This window comes from Cupressus sempervirens, chromosome 1 (assembly GCF_028749045.1).
Source record: "Cupressus sempervirens isolate cs-2001-9-10 chromosome 1, ASM2874904v1, whole genome shotgun sequence".
NCBI classification, from domain to species: domain Eukaryota; kingdom Viridiplantae; phylum Streptophyta; class Pinopsida; order Cupressales; family Cupressaceae; genus Cupressus; species Cupressus sempervirens.
The window spans coordinates 518710446-518726644 of NC_143118.1; the positions used below are offsets into that span (position 1 = coordinate 518710446).

Sequence of the window (16199 nt, forward strand, 5' to 3'; positions counted from 1 at the left end):
TGGATACTAAGATTCAGTGGGAGTCTGCAATGAAAGATGAAATGGACTCTTTGCTGAAAAATAAGACCTGGGGTTTGTGCAAGTTGCCTGCAGGTAAAAAAGCTTTACAGAATAAATGGGTTTACAGGTTGAAAGAAGAGGAAGGAGATAAGAAAAGATTTAAGGCCAAGTTAGTTGTAAAAGGATTTGCACAGAAAAAGGGAATTGATTTTGATGAGATATTTTCTCCTGTTGTTAAAATGACTTCTATTCGTACTATTTTATGTCTTGTGGCTACTGAAGATTTGCATTTAGAGCAAATGGATGTTAAAACAACTTTTCTTCATGGTGATTTGGATGAAGAAATATATATGGCTCAGCCACAGGGTTTTGAGGTCAAAGGTAAGGAGAACTTAGTGTGCAAATTGAAGAAAAGTTTATATGGCTTGAAGCAAGCACCTCAGCAATGGTATCTGAAATTTGACAGTTTTATACATGAGCATGGATATAATAGGTGTCATTCAGATTACTATGTTTATTTTAACAGGTTGGATGATGATAGCTACATTATTTTATGTTTATATGTTGATGATATGCTTATAGCTGGGTCTAACATGGATCATATTAAGGGGCTGAAATGCCAATTAGCACATGCATTTGCTATGAAGGATTTGGGGGCAGCAAAACAAATCCTTGGTATGAAGATTTGCAGAGATAGGAAGAACATAACATTGATGCTATCTCAAGCTGATTATGTTGAGAAGGTGTTGCAACGTTTCTCTATGGAGAATGCTAAAGCTGTCAGCACACCTTTACCTGGTCATTTGAAATTGACTAAGGAGATGTGTCCCAAGACACAGGAAGAGGAGGATAAGATGTCCAAGGTACCCTATGCTTTAGCTATAGGAAGTTTGATGTATGCTATGGTATGTACTAGGCTAGATATTGCACATGCAGTGGGAGTCATTAGCAGGTATATGAGTCATCCAGGATTTGAGCATTAGAATGCTGTCAAGTGGATTCTCAGATATTTGAGAGGAACATCCAATAAGTGTTTACACTTTGGGGGCTCTACTACTGATTTACAGGGCTATGTTGACTCAGATTTGGCTGAGGATATTGATACCAGGCGGAGTACTATAGGTTATGTCTTTACTGTTGGTGGGGCAACCGTGAGTTGGGTTTCTAGGCTACAGAAGATTAATGCTCTCTCCACTATAGAGGCAGAGTATGTTGCTGCTACAGAGGCAGCCAAAGAGATGATATGGCTTCAGTTCTTCTTGGAAGAATTGGGACATCCTCAGAAGGATAATTATTTGTTCACAGATAGTCAGAGTGCCATTTATCTTGTTAAGAATTTAGCTCTGCATTCTAAGACCAAACACATACAGTTGCAGTACCATTTCATTCGGTCAGTTTTGGAGGATGGACAGTTAAAGCTGGAGAAGATACATACCAATGAAAATCTAGCAGATATGTTAACAAAGGTTGTAACAAGGGAGAAGCTGAACTCCTCTTCAGCTTCAATTGGTCTTTTAGACTAAATGTGAATAAAAGAACAGTAGAGTCCAGGGTGGTTTGATCCAGTGGGAGCCCCATTCGGTAGTTGTATTGCTACAGGATCAGTCTCCAAGTGGGAGATTGTTGTTTAGTGTGGAGCCTGATCAGTCCCCAAGTGGGAGATTGTTAGATTGTGGTGACTGATCAGGAAAGTACTGTACATACTTCATAAATAGTGGGAAGTAGCCGACATGGTAGCCGACATATTATGGCCGACATATGACTGACATTTAATAACCTTAAAGTGGTTTACTACTTGTATAAAAGGGCTTAGGGTTGGGTATTTTTATATGTGGTGATACAAAATTGGTTCTTGCGGCAGTATTGAGCTGTAAGGGATTACGGATTGTAATCAGGTTGTAATCACTGGATTGTAATAAGATCGAACTTGCTGTTTGGTGGACGTAGCCTAGGGATTGGGTGAACCATGTTAAATCTTGGTGCCTTGTGTTCATTTCTGTGTGTTCTATTATTTTATGTTATTGGTTATATTTGCATGTAGTTTTTATTTCTGTCAGTGGTTTATCCTAACAATCCTCCTATATCTAAGTGTTGCCAGTAGAATATGAGAGGCTCCTCGTCTGCCAACTTGCCCCTTGGAGGAGCCTCAAAGCCATCCATTAGAATCTGGCTAGCTACAGCCTCAAAAAACAACTCGATGGCATAATGCGGCATAAAAAATGTTCGGTGCTGAAGCGTCATGAATTATTCCATCCTATTGGCAAGTACTGAGGCCCAATCATATACCACTCCCTGCATGATACCATTCATAAACACAATTTGCAACAATGCGATATCTAAGGCCCAAGTGGCGCCTGTCAACTTGCTCTTGATGACATCCATGATACAATGCTAATGACCCTCCCAAATAAAATCTCTGTGAAGCCCTCTTGTTAGAATTAATAATCTTTCCTTGGTTGTATTTATTTATTTATTAGGATAAAACAAGGTATCCCTTATGTATTATTTATTTATCCTCTAGTCCACATGTAAAAGACATGTCATTTTTGTCCTATTGTCCAGTTGTGAGGACAACTCTTTTTTGTATTTCCTTTAATAAGAAAAATAGATATTCCTCCTTAAGAGGAACTTGACACTTTGCACACACCTTTTATGAATGTGGAATTCATAGAAATGGGAGTTACACATGCAAAGACATGCGACTCCTTTCTCATTTCTTTAAAAGAGGTGCTTCTCTCTCTCATTTTCATCTAGTCTCCATTATTCACATCAAGTTTTTGATGCTATTGTAAATGAGCTATTTTGCTGCATTTCTTCTCTCTCTCTCTCTCACATTCTTAGGCTTTTGCCTCATTCATAATACTCACAAGGGGTTTTCTTTGCTTTCCCCTTATCAAATATTTGTCTCTTGTGTTGCTTCCTCTTTGGTTTTGCTCCATTGATCTTGTATCATTTGTATGGTAAAACTCTTCTTGCTCTCTTGGATTAAATCTATTATTTCATGCTATTTCATTTTATTATATTTTATCATTTCAATCACTTTTTCTAACATGGTATCAGAGCTTTCTAATCCTTGTTTTGAGCTTTTGTGAAAGTTACCACATTGGAGAACTTTGTTGAGAGAAGAAGTGAAGAAAAAAAAATTCATTCCTATTTTTTTTGTAAGTTTTTTATTCAATTTTCAAGTTTTTTATCTAACCCTCTTTGGAAGGTTTACCGCCAAAGAGTTCTTCATTTTTTTATTTTTTCTAACCTCCTTTGGAAGGCTTGCCGCCAAAGGATTCTTTATTTTTAATTTTTTTTATTGTATCTAACCCTATTTTTGTTGCAGGTTTTTTAAGTTTTTTGAAATTCAAAATTTTTTCCATTTTTTGTTTTAGAAAGGAAAGTACAGCAGTTCGTATTTTTCTTATATCTCATAATTTATGATTTGGCTTTGGTTGAAATTTTAACAGCATTTAGAAGACATAAAAATGAAAAAACTCTTTAAATTTCATTTGTATCAGAATAGTATTGCAAAAGTTATTATATTGTATGTGCAGTATTATTTATTTTTCAAGTTTTAAGACAACAGTTCGTATTTTTATGATATCTCTCAATCCGTGATCTGGGTTTGGCTGAAATTTGAACAACATTTAGAAAACATAAAAATGAAAAAAAAATTTAAATTTTATTTAAAATAGAGTTAGATTAAAAATTTTATCGCTCTCTGTGTGTAATACATTTTTTCAGTTTTTCAAATTTTTATTTTTCCTGTTTCTTCAATTTGACCAATGGATTTGCAGGGAACATTTTAGTTTTTAATTTTGACTCTCTAAATCTCTTAATAATTATTTAACATTCTTGTGGATAATAAATCTCACTTTTTTATTTCAAATTTATTATTTAATTTTAAATGTAATTTTTAAATCATGTCGACTTTAATTCCAGAAATCAAGTTAAATAACTCAAACTATCATGCTTGGAAAACTCATCTTTCATTTATATTTCATTTTAAGCATATTTTAGATGTTTCTACTGACCCTTTTGTAGTTCCTGGTACCTCAGCTACACAAGATTAAAAAAATGCATGGAATACTAAAAATGAGGAAGCCCTTGGCCTCATTGGTATATCTCTTAACCCAGATTTATATGTTCTAATTTCTCATTGCACTAATGCCCATGAAGCTTGGAATATTTTAAAGCAAACGTATGACAGGCCATCTGAATCATGCAAGATTCAATTACAAGACAATTTGGAAGACTTGAGATATATTGATTTCAAATCCATGGATGAATTTTTACTTAAATTTGATTATATTAAAAGTTGACTAATTAGATTAGGTGTTACTCTCACTGATATTAAATTAATTACAATTATTTTAAAGAAATGTCTTCTTAGAAAATTTCAACAATTTATTACTAATGTTCATTCTCAACTTGCTATTCCTACTTTGTCTACTCAATTAACATATAGCATTTTTCAAAATTTGTTACGTCAAGAGGAAGCTAAGTTGTACAATTTGGTACTCTTAGATCTAATGAACATGCTTTTGTGTCTAAAAGTCAAAATCAAAATTTCAAATCTTCTAATAATGATTCTCCCAATACTTATAATAATAATAATCACAATAATCATCCAAATACTCATCGTAATAATACTCATCCTAATCAATTTAATAAAAAACTTCACTGTACTTATTGTGGGAAAGATGGTCATGTAACTAATAATTGTTTTAAAAAACAAAAAGATAAGCAAATTATGAATAACAATAATCAAAACTCTCATCCATCTCGTCATACTTTTACTGTTAGTTACAATGTTCCTAAAAATTTAGAATGGATTATTGATACTGGTGCGTCTCAACATGTTACTTTTCATAAAGAAGTGTTTGATTATTTAAAACTCAATCTTTCTAATATTCCAATTCAATTAGCTAATAATCATAGTTGCAAAGTTGAAGGATTTGGTAATGTTAGTATTCCAAATAGAAAATTACATGATGTCCTTTATGTTCCTAAATTGAAATACAATCTTCTTTCTGTTATAAAATTATGTCAAAATTATAAAGTTGAGTTTCATAGGGACATGTGCTCTGTTATTGATCCTAACACTAATGAAGTTGTTGCTAATGCTAAGTTAGACCATGATAACTTATTTAAATTTTTTGGGTTCACCTCTTCTAGACACTCTTTGCACAAAGATATTACTTTTAATATGGAGCATGAAAGGCTTGCTCATTTGAAAAATGAGCATATCTCATCTAATACAGTTGAAAATTTACCTCCTATTGCTTCATCTAAGATGACATGTACAAAGTGCATGAGTGAAAACATGCAAAATACCAAAGGTTATCAAGCTTATAATCCTATTACTAACAAAGTGCACATAGCACAGAATGTTTGTCTTGCAAGAAATGGCGTGCATGATTCTTCTAATGCTCAAAATGAACAAGTTCATGGAAGCAAAATTGTGTTAGCGGAGGACCAACCTCTTTCTCTAAACTCTACTTCTCATATATCTACTTTTATTCCTCCTATTCTTTCTTACAATGGTAATGGTAATGATGCATTTATAGATCATGGTAATAATGCTAATATTGATAATGGTAATAATGCTAATGTTGAAACAAATGATGCATTCATACATCATGACTCTTCCTCTAGTGATAAATTTGATAAGAGAAAAAATAAATGATTTTAAAAAGTACTTAGTAAAAGAGATCAATTTTTAGAATGGGCGGACTTTAACCTAGGAGGATTAATTACTGCAAATATTGTTTGATGTTAATAATTCTCTTTCATCATCTTTGGTATTTCTCTTTAGTATGTTGCCTAGAAATTATGTTCTATATATGATCTTAATTCTATTTACATGTTTCATACCATGATAGTTTAAGTATATTTATTAATGTATATATATGGGAGCCCACATATATATCCTGATAAATATACAAATTATTGTGTCTCTTGTAATTTATCAAATATGAGTGCATTCTTTATTTCACATAAGTAAATTTATTTTATTTATTTTTCTTATTCCTTGGGATTATGAGTTATTATACACTATTGCCTTCAACATTTATTTTGTTCTACTGATTGGCACATAAGTGTAATTTATGCTTTTTTAGCATCATTCTATTGCCATATTGGCACTTTATGGTTAATACCATTTATTATTGGAGTTTCCCTCCAATTTTAGTTAATTTGACCCATCTTGAAGGCATTTTACTCTTATTTGAAGGCAGTCAATTGTTAATACTCACACTCCTCCTCTTTAATATATTTGAAAACATGCCATATAATGTTATGTATACTTCTTTGCTTAAATCATGAGTCATGCAGGTTATGGATTGATCACCCATTAACTTGCAGTACAATGACTTATTAGTGGACTATCTATATCCATGTGATTGAAGCATTGTTGATGTTGGATTCATTAGCTAACCTTTTCTATGGTCTTTTCTTGAAAATTTTGATAACATATTTGTTCTTTGCAGGATATAATTTATCTTGATTTCTTTGTGGTACCAAGTTATAGTTATATTTACTCTATGAGAATTTACTTATACATAAAAAGTTTCTAACTTGAATATAAGATGAAATTATCCTTGTGGATAGTTGCCTTTGTTTCTATGTTTTAGGTAATCCATCAAGGCACATACAAGATATAATTATTTGTTGTACAGATCCTATGCCACATGAATCCACTTGAAGATGTAACACACTTGAAGAATTATCCACTTCTCTTGGCTCTCCAATGGTGTACCCACAATAATAAGAGACCTCTTGCACAATGAAGATATTTAAAAAAAAATCAAGTTGTAATATTGAAAATTGGGTTTGACACCCTTTGATAAAATCTCCCCAAGTAAAGATTAAAGGGGGATGTTAGAATTAATAATCTTTCCTTGGTTGTATTTATTTATTTATTGGGATAAACCAAGGTATTCTTTATGTATTATTTATTTGTCCTCTAGTCCACATGTAAAGGACATGTCATTTTTGTCCTATTGTCCACTTGTGAGGACAACTCTTTTTTGTATTTCCTTTAATAAGGAAAATAGATATTCTTCCTTAAGAGAAACTTGACACTTTGCACACACCTTCTATGAATGTGGCATTCATAAAAATGGGAGTTACACATGCAAAGACATGCAACTCCTTTCTCATATCTTTAAAAGAGGTTCTTCTCTCTCTCATTTTCATCTAGTCTCCATTATTCACATCAAGTTTTTGATGCTATTGTAAATGAACTATTTTTCTGCATTTCTTCTCTCTCTCTCACTTTCTTAGGCTTTTGCCTCATTCATAATACTCACAAGGGGTTTTCTTTGCTTTCCCCTTATCAAATCCTTGTCTCTTGTGTTGCTTCCTCTTTGGTATTGCTCCATTGATCTTGTATCATTTGTATGGTAAAACTCTTTTTGCTCTCTTGGATTAAATCTATTATTTCATGCTATTTCATTTTATTATATTTTATCATTTCAATCACTTTTTCTAAAACCTCTACACTTTGTTCCCTGAACTACTGTCTCCCTCTCCACGGGTGTAAGATCCCTGCATACTAGAACTATCCAATGCTCCTTCTGTTCCCGTGACAGTTTATGATTTTCGATTTCCACTTTCCTCCCATCGGGGCCAAGGATGCCGAAAACCCTAGTGAAATCCCTAGGTTTAAAAGATACTGTCATCTGATGCTGCTTGTATAGGAATGTACTCATTATGCTTGAAGCACTATATGTCTTTATCATGGTGCACAAAACTGATTCGAACAACCAGATAGAAAAGATGGGAAGTAGAATAGCCCAATCTACTTGAGCCCGCATCAAAATCTTTTTAATTAGGTCTACCTCCAGGGTCTCCTACCATCACTTCCGACATTTTCTTCCACTAAGACTCTCAAACTGGACAGTGAGATAAGTGAGTTCCTCCTTGGTCTTTTGTTTCTTGCTACTGGAACTGGAAGGGCCTGCAACTCGAATTCTCGATGCCAAAACTCTTGAATTCTTCCCCATATTTGCCACCAACTGACTCTTCCACGGCTTCCGCTTGCCCACAGACTTCATGCAAAAAATGACTTATTTTTTCTTATATAGATTTCTCCTTTTCTGTTACACATGTAATCTCACCCCACAAAGGAGGTAAAAGAACATGTCGTAGCAAATCTGACTACACCAGCACTCATAGAAGGCAGCCAGTAACTTTCGAAACAATCTCAATCTTGGTGGAAAACCTAATGCACTAGATGGAAATTGATGAAAACAACATGCTCCTGATAAATCTCGTTCTACTACTTCCCCGACCTCCAGAAAGTTTGCATCTGCTAGCAAGTTTAATAGATCAAAACGTTCGACAAACTCCATTACAACATGAGTGCATCATCAGAGAACAACCAACAATGAATCCGCCTCATTTCAAAGCAGAAGAAAAAAGATCCAAAATCAACTTTGAATGATTGTCATGCCCTCCCTTGAAGAGTTGCAGAGATCTACAACATGAAGACGACAAAGGACGAGGCAATAATGCTGATCCACACACGTTCGGCAGTGACAAACTTTGATCCAATGTCTGGTGAATCTGGTGAGAGAGTTATGAAGAAACGATGTTAAGCCTGCAAGGGCTTTTTTCTACAGGAGGAAAACTTTATGCCCACGGATAGCTGCCCGCGGGACTTTCACTGCCCACAGACCCGCAGGACTTTAACTGCCCGCGGACAGGCAGTTGCTCATGGGACTTTTCAGTTCGCGGGCCTTTGTGTTTATGGGGCCCCCTTTTTTTTATTTTTATTTTTTATTTTTAAATTTTTTATTTTTTATTTTTCAAAATTTTTTTTTTTCAATTTTTTTTTCTTTTTTCAAATTTTTTTTTTGTTCAAAATTCGCATACATCAATTAACAGCGGTACCTCTGGATGACATCATCGCCAGAGAGTGTTGTACTGATGACGAGAGAGGATTCAATGACGGTGAGAACTTTCTTGCACGATATGGTTTCAACTTGGATCCGTTAACTGACTGAGCTATCTCCTGTCCATCCAAGGTTGCTAGTTTGATTGCCCCACTGTTGCTAATTTCTTGGATCTGATATGGTCCAGTCCATTGCACTTTGAATTTTCTCATCTTGATTTCATTACGGCCATCATACTTTAGTACTAAATGTCTCTGCTGGAATCTGCTACATTTCAGATGCTTATCATGCCAGAGTTTGCATCTGTTATGTGCCACTTTTGTTGCCCACTATGCCAACAACTGTTTCTCCTCTAGTTTATTCAAATTATTCAATCGCTCTTGTAAGCTTCTTTCATCATCCAATTTGTTTTCCAATGCTATTCGGAGACTCAAAATCATGAACTCTGTTGGGACCACTGCTTCCTGTCCAAACATTAGCTGGAATGGTGTGTGCCCGATCGTCACTTTGAATGTCGTGCGGTACACCTAGAGGGTAGCAGGTAAGTTCTCCTCCCAATCAGTACCTTCCACCACATAGGATTTATAGATGATGGATACCAAAATTTTATTGGTGGCCTCTGCCTGCCTGTTTGCTCTTGGATAGTACGGACTCGACAGTGAATGATAAATCTTGAACTAAGTGGTGAGCAGTCGAATAACATGATTAACAAAATGACCTCCCCTATCACTTGTTAATTGTAACGAGATTCTATACCTTGTGATGATTTGTTCATAAATAAATTTTATAGTACTGACACTCGAGTTATCTGGTAGCACACGGGCCTCTACCCACTTGGTCAAGTACTCCGTTGCAACAATGATGTAGCGGCACCTTCGAGTCTTGCTCACCCTCAGTGGTCCAATGAAATCTAGTCCCCATCTCTCAAAAAGTTCCTGCACATGAGAGGGTTGAAGTGGCATGAAATCTCTCTTCAGCAGCTTCCCAGCCCATTGGCAAGTGTCACATTGAACGATCCATTCGTGCGCATCATTGTACACCATCGGCCACTAGAGTCTTGTGAGTAATATCTTCCGTGCAGTGGTGTTAGGTCCCATGTGTCCTCCCGCGGGACCCTCATGTGCTTCTTTTAACACCTGCGGTATCTCTTCTTCTAACACACATTGCTGAAGAATATGATCCGGCCCCATTTTGTAGAGCAACCCATTGATCAATTGAAATGTACGACTTCTGATTATCAACTTGCACCTATCATTTGGTGACATCTCCATGGGAAATTGTCCTATTGACAGTTACTTGCTAATACTCCTGTACCATTCTAGTAGTACCCCAATCTGGAATAGTTGTGCGTCAGGGAAGTCATCATTCACACCATCCGTTGGTTCCCCTATTTTGATCCGCAACAGGTGGTCAACACTGATGTGTTTCTTTCTTGGCTGGACAATGATTTTGAAAGTAAATTCCTGCAATAGTAGTAGCCATCTGCTGATCCTCCCTTGGATGACGGGTTTGTTAATTATGTACAACAGGGCCTGGTGATCAACATAAAACACAAACTATGTAGCAAGAAAATAATGACAAAATTTTTGCACAACATAAACCATTCTCAAGGCTTCTCTTTTAGTCATGCTGTAGTTCTACTTGGCCTTTGAGAGCAACCGACTGGCAAAGTATATTGGATGATCCAGTCTGTGATTACCAGTTTGTGCCAAGGTTGCGCTGATCGCATAATTGGAGGCATCCACATGAACATGAAATTCTTTATTCTAATTCGGATATGCCAGGATGGGTGTTGTAGTCAGTCGTACCTTCAGCCCTTCAAATGCCTCATCCTGCTCTTTCTCCCATCTAAATGATTCTTCCTTGCAGGTTATCTTATCTAACGGTTGGGATAACTTGAAATTTTTAAAAATAAATCTTAGATAATAACCTATATGCCCGAGAAAAGATTTTACCTCCGTCACATTAGTAGATGGCTGCATTTCCAGAATGACTCTCACCTTGTCGGGATCTATCTTTAATCCTTCCTTACAGACAATGTGTCCGAGCAGTCTGCCATGCAGAACCATGAATCTGCACTTCTTAGGATTCAATGCTAGCCGAGCCTTGCGACATCTCTCCATACACTCACCAAGTGCTACCAGGTTTCCGTTCTCCGTGCTAAATATTGACTAATCATCCAAGAAGGCCTTGAAATTTCCCATAGATGTCTTGTCAAAGATATGCAGTATAATCCGCTGGAATGTGGCCAGTGCATTACACAACCCAAAAGGCATCCGGTTGTACACATAGACCCCATCTTCAACAACAAACATTGTCTTCAACTTATCCTCCTCCACTATAGAAATATGATTATATCCAGAGAACCCATCCATAGAGTAGATTTCATGTCCTGCCACCTCCTCCAGAATGCTATCTGTGAACGAAATCAGAAAGGGATCTTTAATCATCACTACATTCAGGCATCTAAAATTAATGCATATCTGGATCTGAATAGTATCCTTCTTCAATGAAATGACTATCGGTGACACCCATTCGCTGGTTTGTACCTTGAAGATAATGCTAGCTTCTAGTATCTGGTTGATTTCCTTCGTAACCTATCCAGCATAGTTCTTATTCATCCTGTAGGGTCACTTTTATACAAGTACAACTCCTTCCACCAGTGGAATGCGGTGCACACACATTTTTGACGGTACTCCTTTGAGGTCCTTGTATGTCCATGCAAAAACATCTTTGTAATCCATAAATATCTTGAATGTCATGGCCTTGAGTACTGGATCCCAATTATCTCTAACTAGTATATTCTTTGGCTCTGCTTCATCCTCCAAATTCATTGTTTGCAGCGTAGCTTCATTAGACTTGATTGTCTCTCTTTCACTGAATGCATGGGCAGGTGTAACATCCAATGGTGCATCCCCCTCCTTTACTTCACTAAACTCTTTCAGATATTCATTCTCAATTGACAGAATATTGCAGCTGTGAAATAATTCATAGTCCTCCATTTGCCAGTGGTAGAGACTGTTGATAGAATCCAAGTCGTCATTCGTTGTTTCCCTGTCCAATCAGAGGATGCCCTCCTGATCCAATTCCATTCATCGTCTATCTTCGTCCTCCTCTCCCTCAAAATTTGACGATAGGGCCTCTTCCCCTACCATTTGGGTATGTAGATCAATGATGAATCGATGACCTTTACTTTCAAGGGATAAAGTGTTCTTCCTCCAGTCGTGTTGAGCTCTTGCTTCGATAAGCCACCCACAGCCTAGGATGGTGTCATAGCCTTTCTTTTTCAATGAAATCACCACAAAATCCATGAGAAATGGCTGGGTGCTAATGGTTACCAATTGTGCCATGAGAATACCCAGTGGTTTAATGCCATGTTGATCGACAGTTAATAGTTGAAATCTTGGAGGCTACAATGTCGGCTGTCCAAGTTTCCTCCAAGTCTCTTTTGGCAATACATTTATGACGGATCCTCCATCCACTATGGTGTCTATGAGAACATGTCCAAGTATCCCCATCTCAACAACTATGGGGTGTCGTCCAGACATCAGTGCAAGCAACATCTGATCTTCTCCTCTCGTAACAATTTTTTTTTCTTTTCTTTGACTCGGTTCTCCTGGTGACTTTCCCTTCTCGAGGCTTGATTCTCCTGCCATATCTGAAAGAGAAGATTGAAGTTGGGGCATGGTGAAAAGAAAATCACTTACCTTTACTTGCACCTCCATTTGCAAAATTTTTCATACTATGTTTTGTTCGACAGAATTCCTTGCTGAGGTGCCGATGGTGTCCGGAGGTGTTACTGCTTGAGATACTTTTCTAACCTCTACTCGTGCTGTCGCAAATTTCTTCTTTTCTTCGGTGGGGTCTAGATATTCTTTTGCTTGTTGCCATGTAATTGCGAGAACTTCTTCCTCATCCGCTTGAATAGTGATCAAGTTCACTCTGGATTTTGGACATTTCAAGTTGTTGTAATCGTTGGGTCCAAACCATCGACACAATAGCTGAGGTGTATTTACTATTGGACATTCCTGCACAAAATGCCTCCACAAGTTACATGCTTAGCACTAAATAATCGGTCATCCATTTGCATCATACTGAATCTGGCTTTTTCTCGTATTGGTATTGTTATTGTTGTTGTTATTTTGTCCACGTCGATTATTCCTGTATCCTCCAGATGTAGCACTAGCGGCATTCGTGTTTTCATTACCACCTAACGGGGAAGCCTCCTGTGTGAAAAGAACTTGCGGAGATCCTCTTGTTTTCATGTTAAAGGGGTAGTCTTTTGTTTAATGTCCCATGATCTGATAGATATCACAGAATTGGTTCTTCGAACACGATCCTTTAGTATGACCGTCGGTCTTACATTCTGTGCACCACAATTCACTACCTTTTGGCTCTTTCTGCATATTTTTAAACTCCTTCATCATTCAAACCATATCCTTTTGTAAGGCACGAACCTTTTTGCTACTACTTTTGTCATCGCTGCTATCATCTCCAACAGATTCTTCATTATCAGAGTCAGAGGAGCTAGTTTTTTTTTTCTTTGTCTTGTGCACACTTTCAAGGTCTAGTGCTCTGTTGTAAGCATTGACATATGATGATGGTGGTACAATTTTCATTTTCCTTCGCAATTATGAGTGTAGGCTATCCACAAACCACCTTTTCTACAATCTGTCCGCTAGCTTCCTTTCCATTTTGTTTATTAAGTCTTTTAATCTTCTAGTGTAGACACGATAGTTTCATGCTTCCTTTGCTTGGTATTGAAAATTTTCACTACAATTTCATTATCATCTTGCAAGAGTTTAAATTCTATCAAGAACTCCTTTTTAATGTTATCTTTTGTGGATCCGTATCCGAAAACCAATCAATCGCGACACCCCATAGGGTTGTCAAAAATTGCCTGACCCATTCATCGGTATCTTTGATTCTATTCGCCTGCCAGATCATCTCACATGTCTTATAATGTCAAAGGGGGTTGACTGTACCATCACCTTCAAATTTTGATAGCTTTTCTTTGGGTCCTACCATAACTCTAGAGGTCTGCACTCCTACACTGGTCAGCACTCCCACACCAGCGATCGACACTCCCACACCGATAGTCTGAACTCTCACACCGGCAGTCTGCACTCCCACACTGGAGGTGTTGACAGCTGGGAACCTTGGTGAAGACGAAAAATCCTCTAAAATTGTTTCTCATGAAAGTCTATCCTGGACGAAGAGGTCACTCCACGCTCGTGCTCCGTCGACACTACAAGTCATGCAAGTTGATGCTCTTCTGTCTAAATTTTCTTCCCTCGGCAAACAAAAATTCAAGAACTCCTCCCGTGCTTCTTTCACCAATTCCACCTGCTGCCGAGTCTCCTCCAACAATTCTTTTGTGCTACGATTTCCACCGGCAATATTTTGAAATCTCCGTCGACGTTCGGCTTGCTAAGCCAGAATTAAATTATCTTGCGCAATATGGATTTCATCTTTTCCCTTCGCCTTATTTCAATCCTTGTTAAGCTGATTTGGCATTAATCTTCATTTCTTCTACCTTCCAGATTCATAAAGCAACGACGCCAAATGTTTATCATACTGGTAAAGAGATAAATGCATACAGACAATGAACATGAATAGCAGAATAATATTCGCAATAGTAGATGACTGATAATTTACAATGATCCCAGACGAGATATAAATACTACTGCTGAACCTTCTTGAAGGGGTCCGTCGACCACAATTATTCTATCCGCTACAAATTATTTACTGCTGGACCATCGGCTACAGAATACCAAAACATCGTCGGACCGTTGGCTATAGAATACAAAACACCGCCGAACCGTCGGCTACAGAATATAAAACACAGCTAGACCGTCGGCTACAGAATAGAAAATACCACTGGAACCATCCAGTCGACTAACATAGCTTAGGTCGTTAAAATTTTTTCTTGCAAGCATCAACTACTCTGATATAATCAATTACTACAAAAATTGTTAGATTGTGGTGACTGATCAGGAAAGTACTGTAGATTTCATAAATTCTTTGGGGCTCAAATTTTTTTTTTGGGCCCTATTTTATCAAAATTTTTGGCCAACATGTAATTATTAATTATAACCCTCAAGTGGTAAAAATACTTGTATAAAAGAGCTTAGGGTTAGGGATTGTTTCATAGTTGTGATGCAAAATTGGTTCTTGTGGTGCTATTGAGTTGTAAGGGATTATAGATTGTAATCAGGTTATAATCACTGGATCATAATAATATCATACTTGCTATTTGGTGTATGTAGCCCAGGGAGTGGGTGAAACATGTTAAATCTTGGTGTCTTGTGTTCTTTTTCTGTGTGATCTATTATTTTTTTTTATTGGTTATATTTGCATGTAATTTTTATTTTTGTTTGTGGTTTAATCCTAACAAGTGGTATCAAAGACAAGTTGTTTTATTAGTTATCCTCTATAGGAAAGTCTCACAGTTGAGTGGGAGTCTCATGGTTGAGTGGGAGTGATGATAGACAAGGGTAAGCTGAAGGTTGATAGGTTTAATGGGAAAAACTTCTAGTTATGGAAGATGCAAATGGAATACTATCTTTATCAAAAGGATTTATGAAATCCGTTAGAAGGAAAAGCCAAGAATCATGGATCTATGTCAAATGATGAATGGGATCTTTTGGATAGAAAGGAACTTGGAAGCATTTGATTATGCCTAGAACCATCGGTGGCATTTAATATTACAGAAGCAAAGACAACATAAGAGTTGATGAAAACCCTAGCAAAACTATATGAAAAGCCCTCTACTTCGATCAAGGTATTTCTCATGAAGCATTTATTTAATATGAAAATACAAAAAGGTGGATCTATTGCAGATCATTTAAATGAGTTTAATACTATCACTAGTCAGTTATCTTTTGTGGGTATCAATTTTGAAGCGAAAATTTGGGCTGCCTTGATTTTGTATTCTTTGCCTGAAAGTTAGAATGGCTTGGTAATGGTTGTGAGTAATTTTGTTCCTAGATCTGGTATCCTAAAATATGATGATGTGATAAATTTTTTTTGTGTGAGGAAACTTGTAGGAAAACTTCAAGTAGATCTACATTATAAAGTGTTTTGAATGCACAAAGTAGGGGTAGAACAAATGAGAGAGGAAGTAATTCTAAAAATCTTGGGAAATCAAGAAGAAAGTCAAAGGGGAGGAGGTCTCAATCAAGAGGACCGAATGACTACTAGTACAATGGGAAACTAGGGCACAAAAAGAAAGATTGTTGGAATTGAAAGAAAAATGAAAGAGATAAACTAGATGGAGACAAGGAGGCCAATGTGGTCAGTAATAAATCC

General features: G+C 36.7%; 1 protein-coding gene across 1 annotated transcript; it reads right to left on the reverse strand.

The window, feature by feature from the left end:
- Positions 1–8869: 8869 nt before the first annotated feature.
- On the reverse strand, positions 8870–9931 carry LOC149578513 (uncharacterized). The gene is made up of 2 exons (XM_089800656.1): positions 9645–9931; positions 8870–9152 (listed from the first exon to the last, which is right to left on the reverse strand). Exons 1-2 carry the CDS (start codon positions 9929–9931, stop codon positions 8870–8872), a joined length of 570 nt encoding a protein of 189 aa, XP_089656782.1.
- Positions 9932–16199: the final 6268 nt, after the last annotated feature.

Bases quoted from the DNA above. Each gene is read 5' to 3' on its own strand.
- LOC149578513 (XM_089800656.1), bottom strand. From the start codon at position 9,931: ATGGTGTACAATGATGCGCACGAATGGATCGTTCAATGTGACACTTGC. The intron at 9,153-9,644 runs GTATAGAATCTC...GAAATGTAGCAG, and splicing joins TATGAACAAATCATCACAAG to ATTCCAGCAGAGACATTTAG.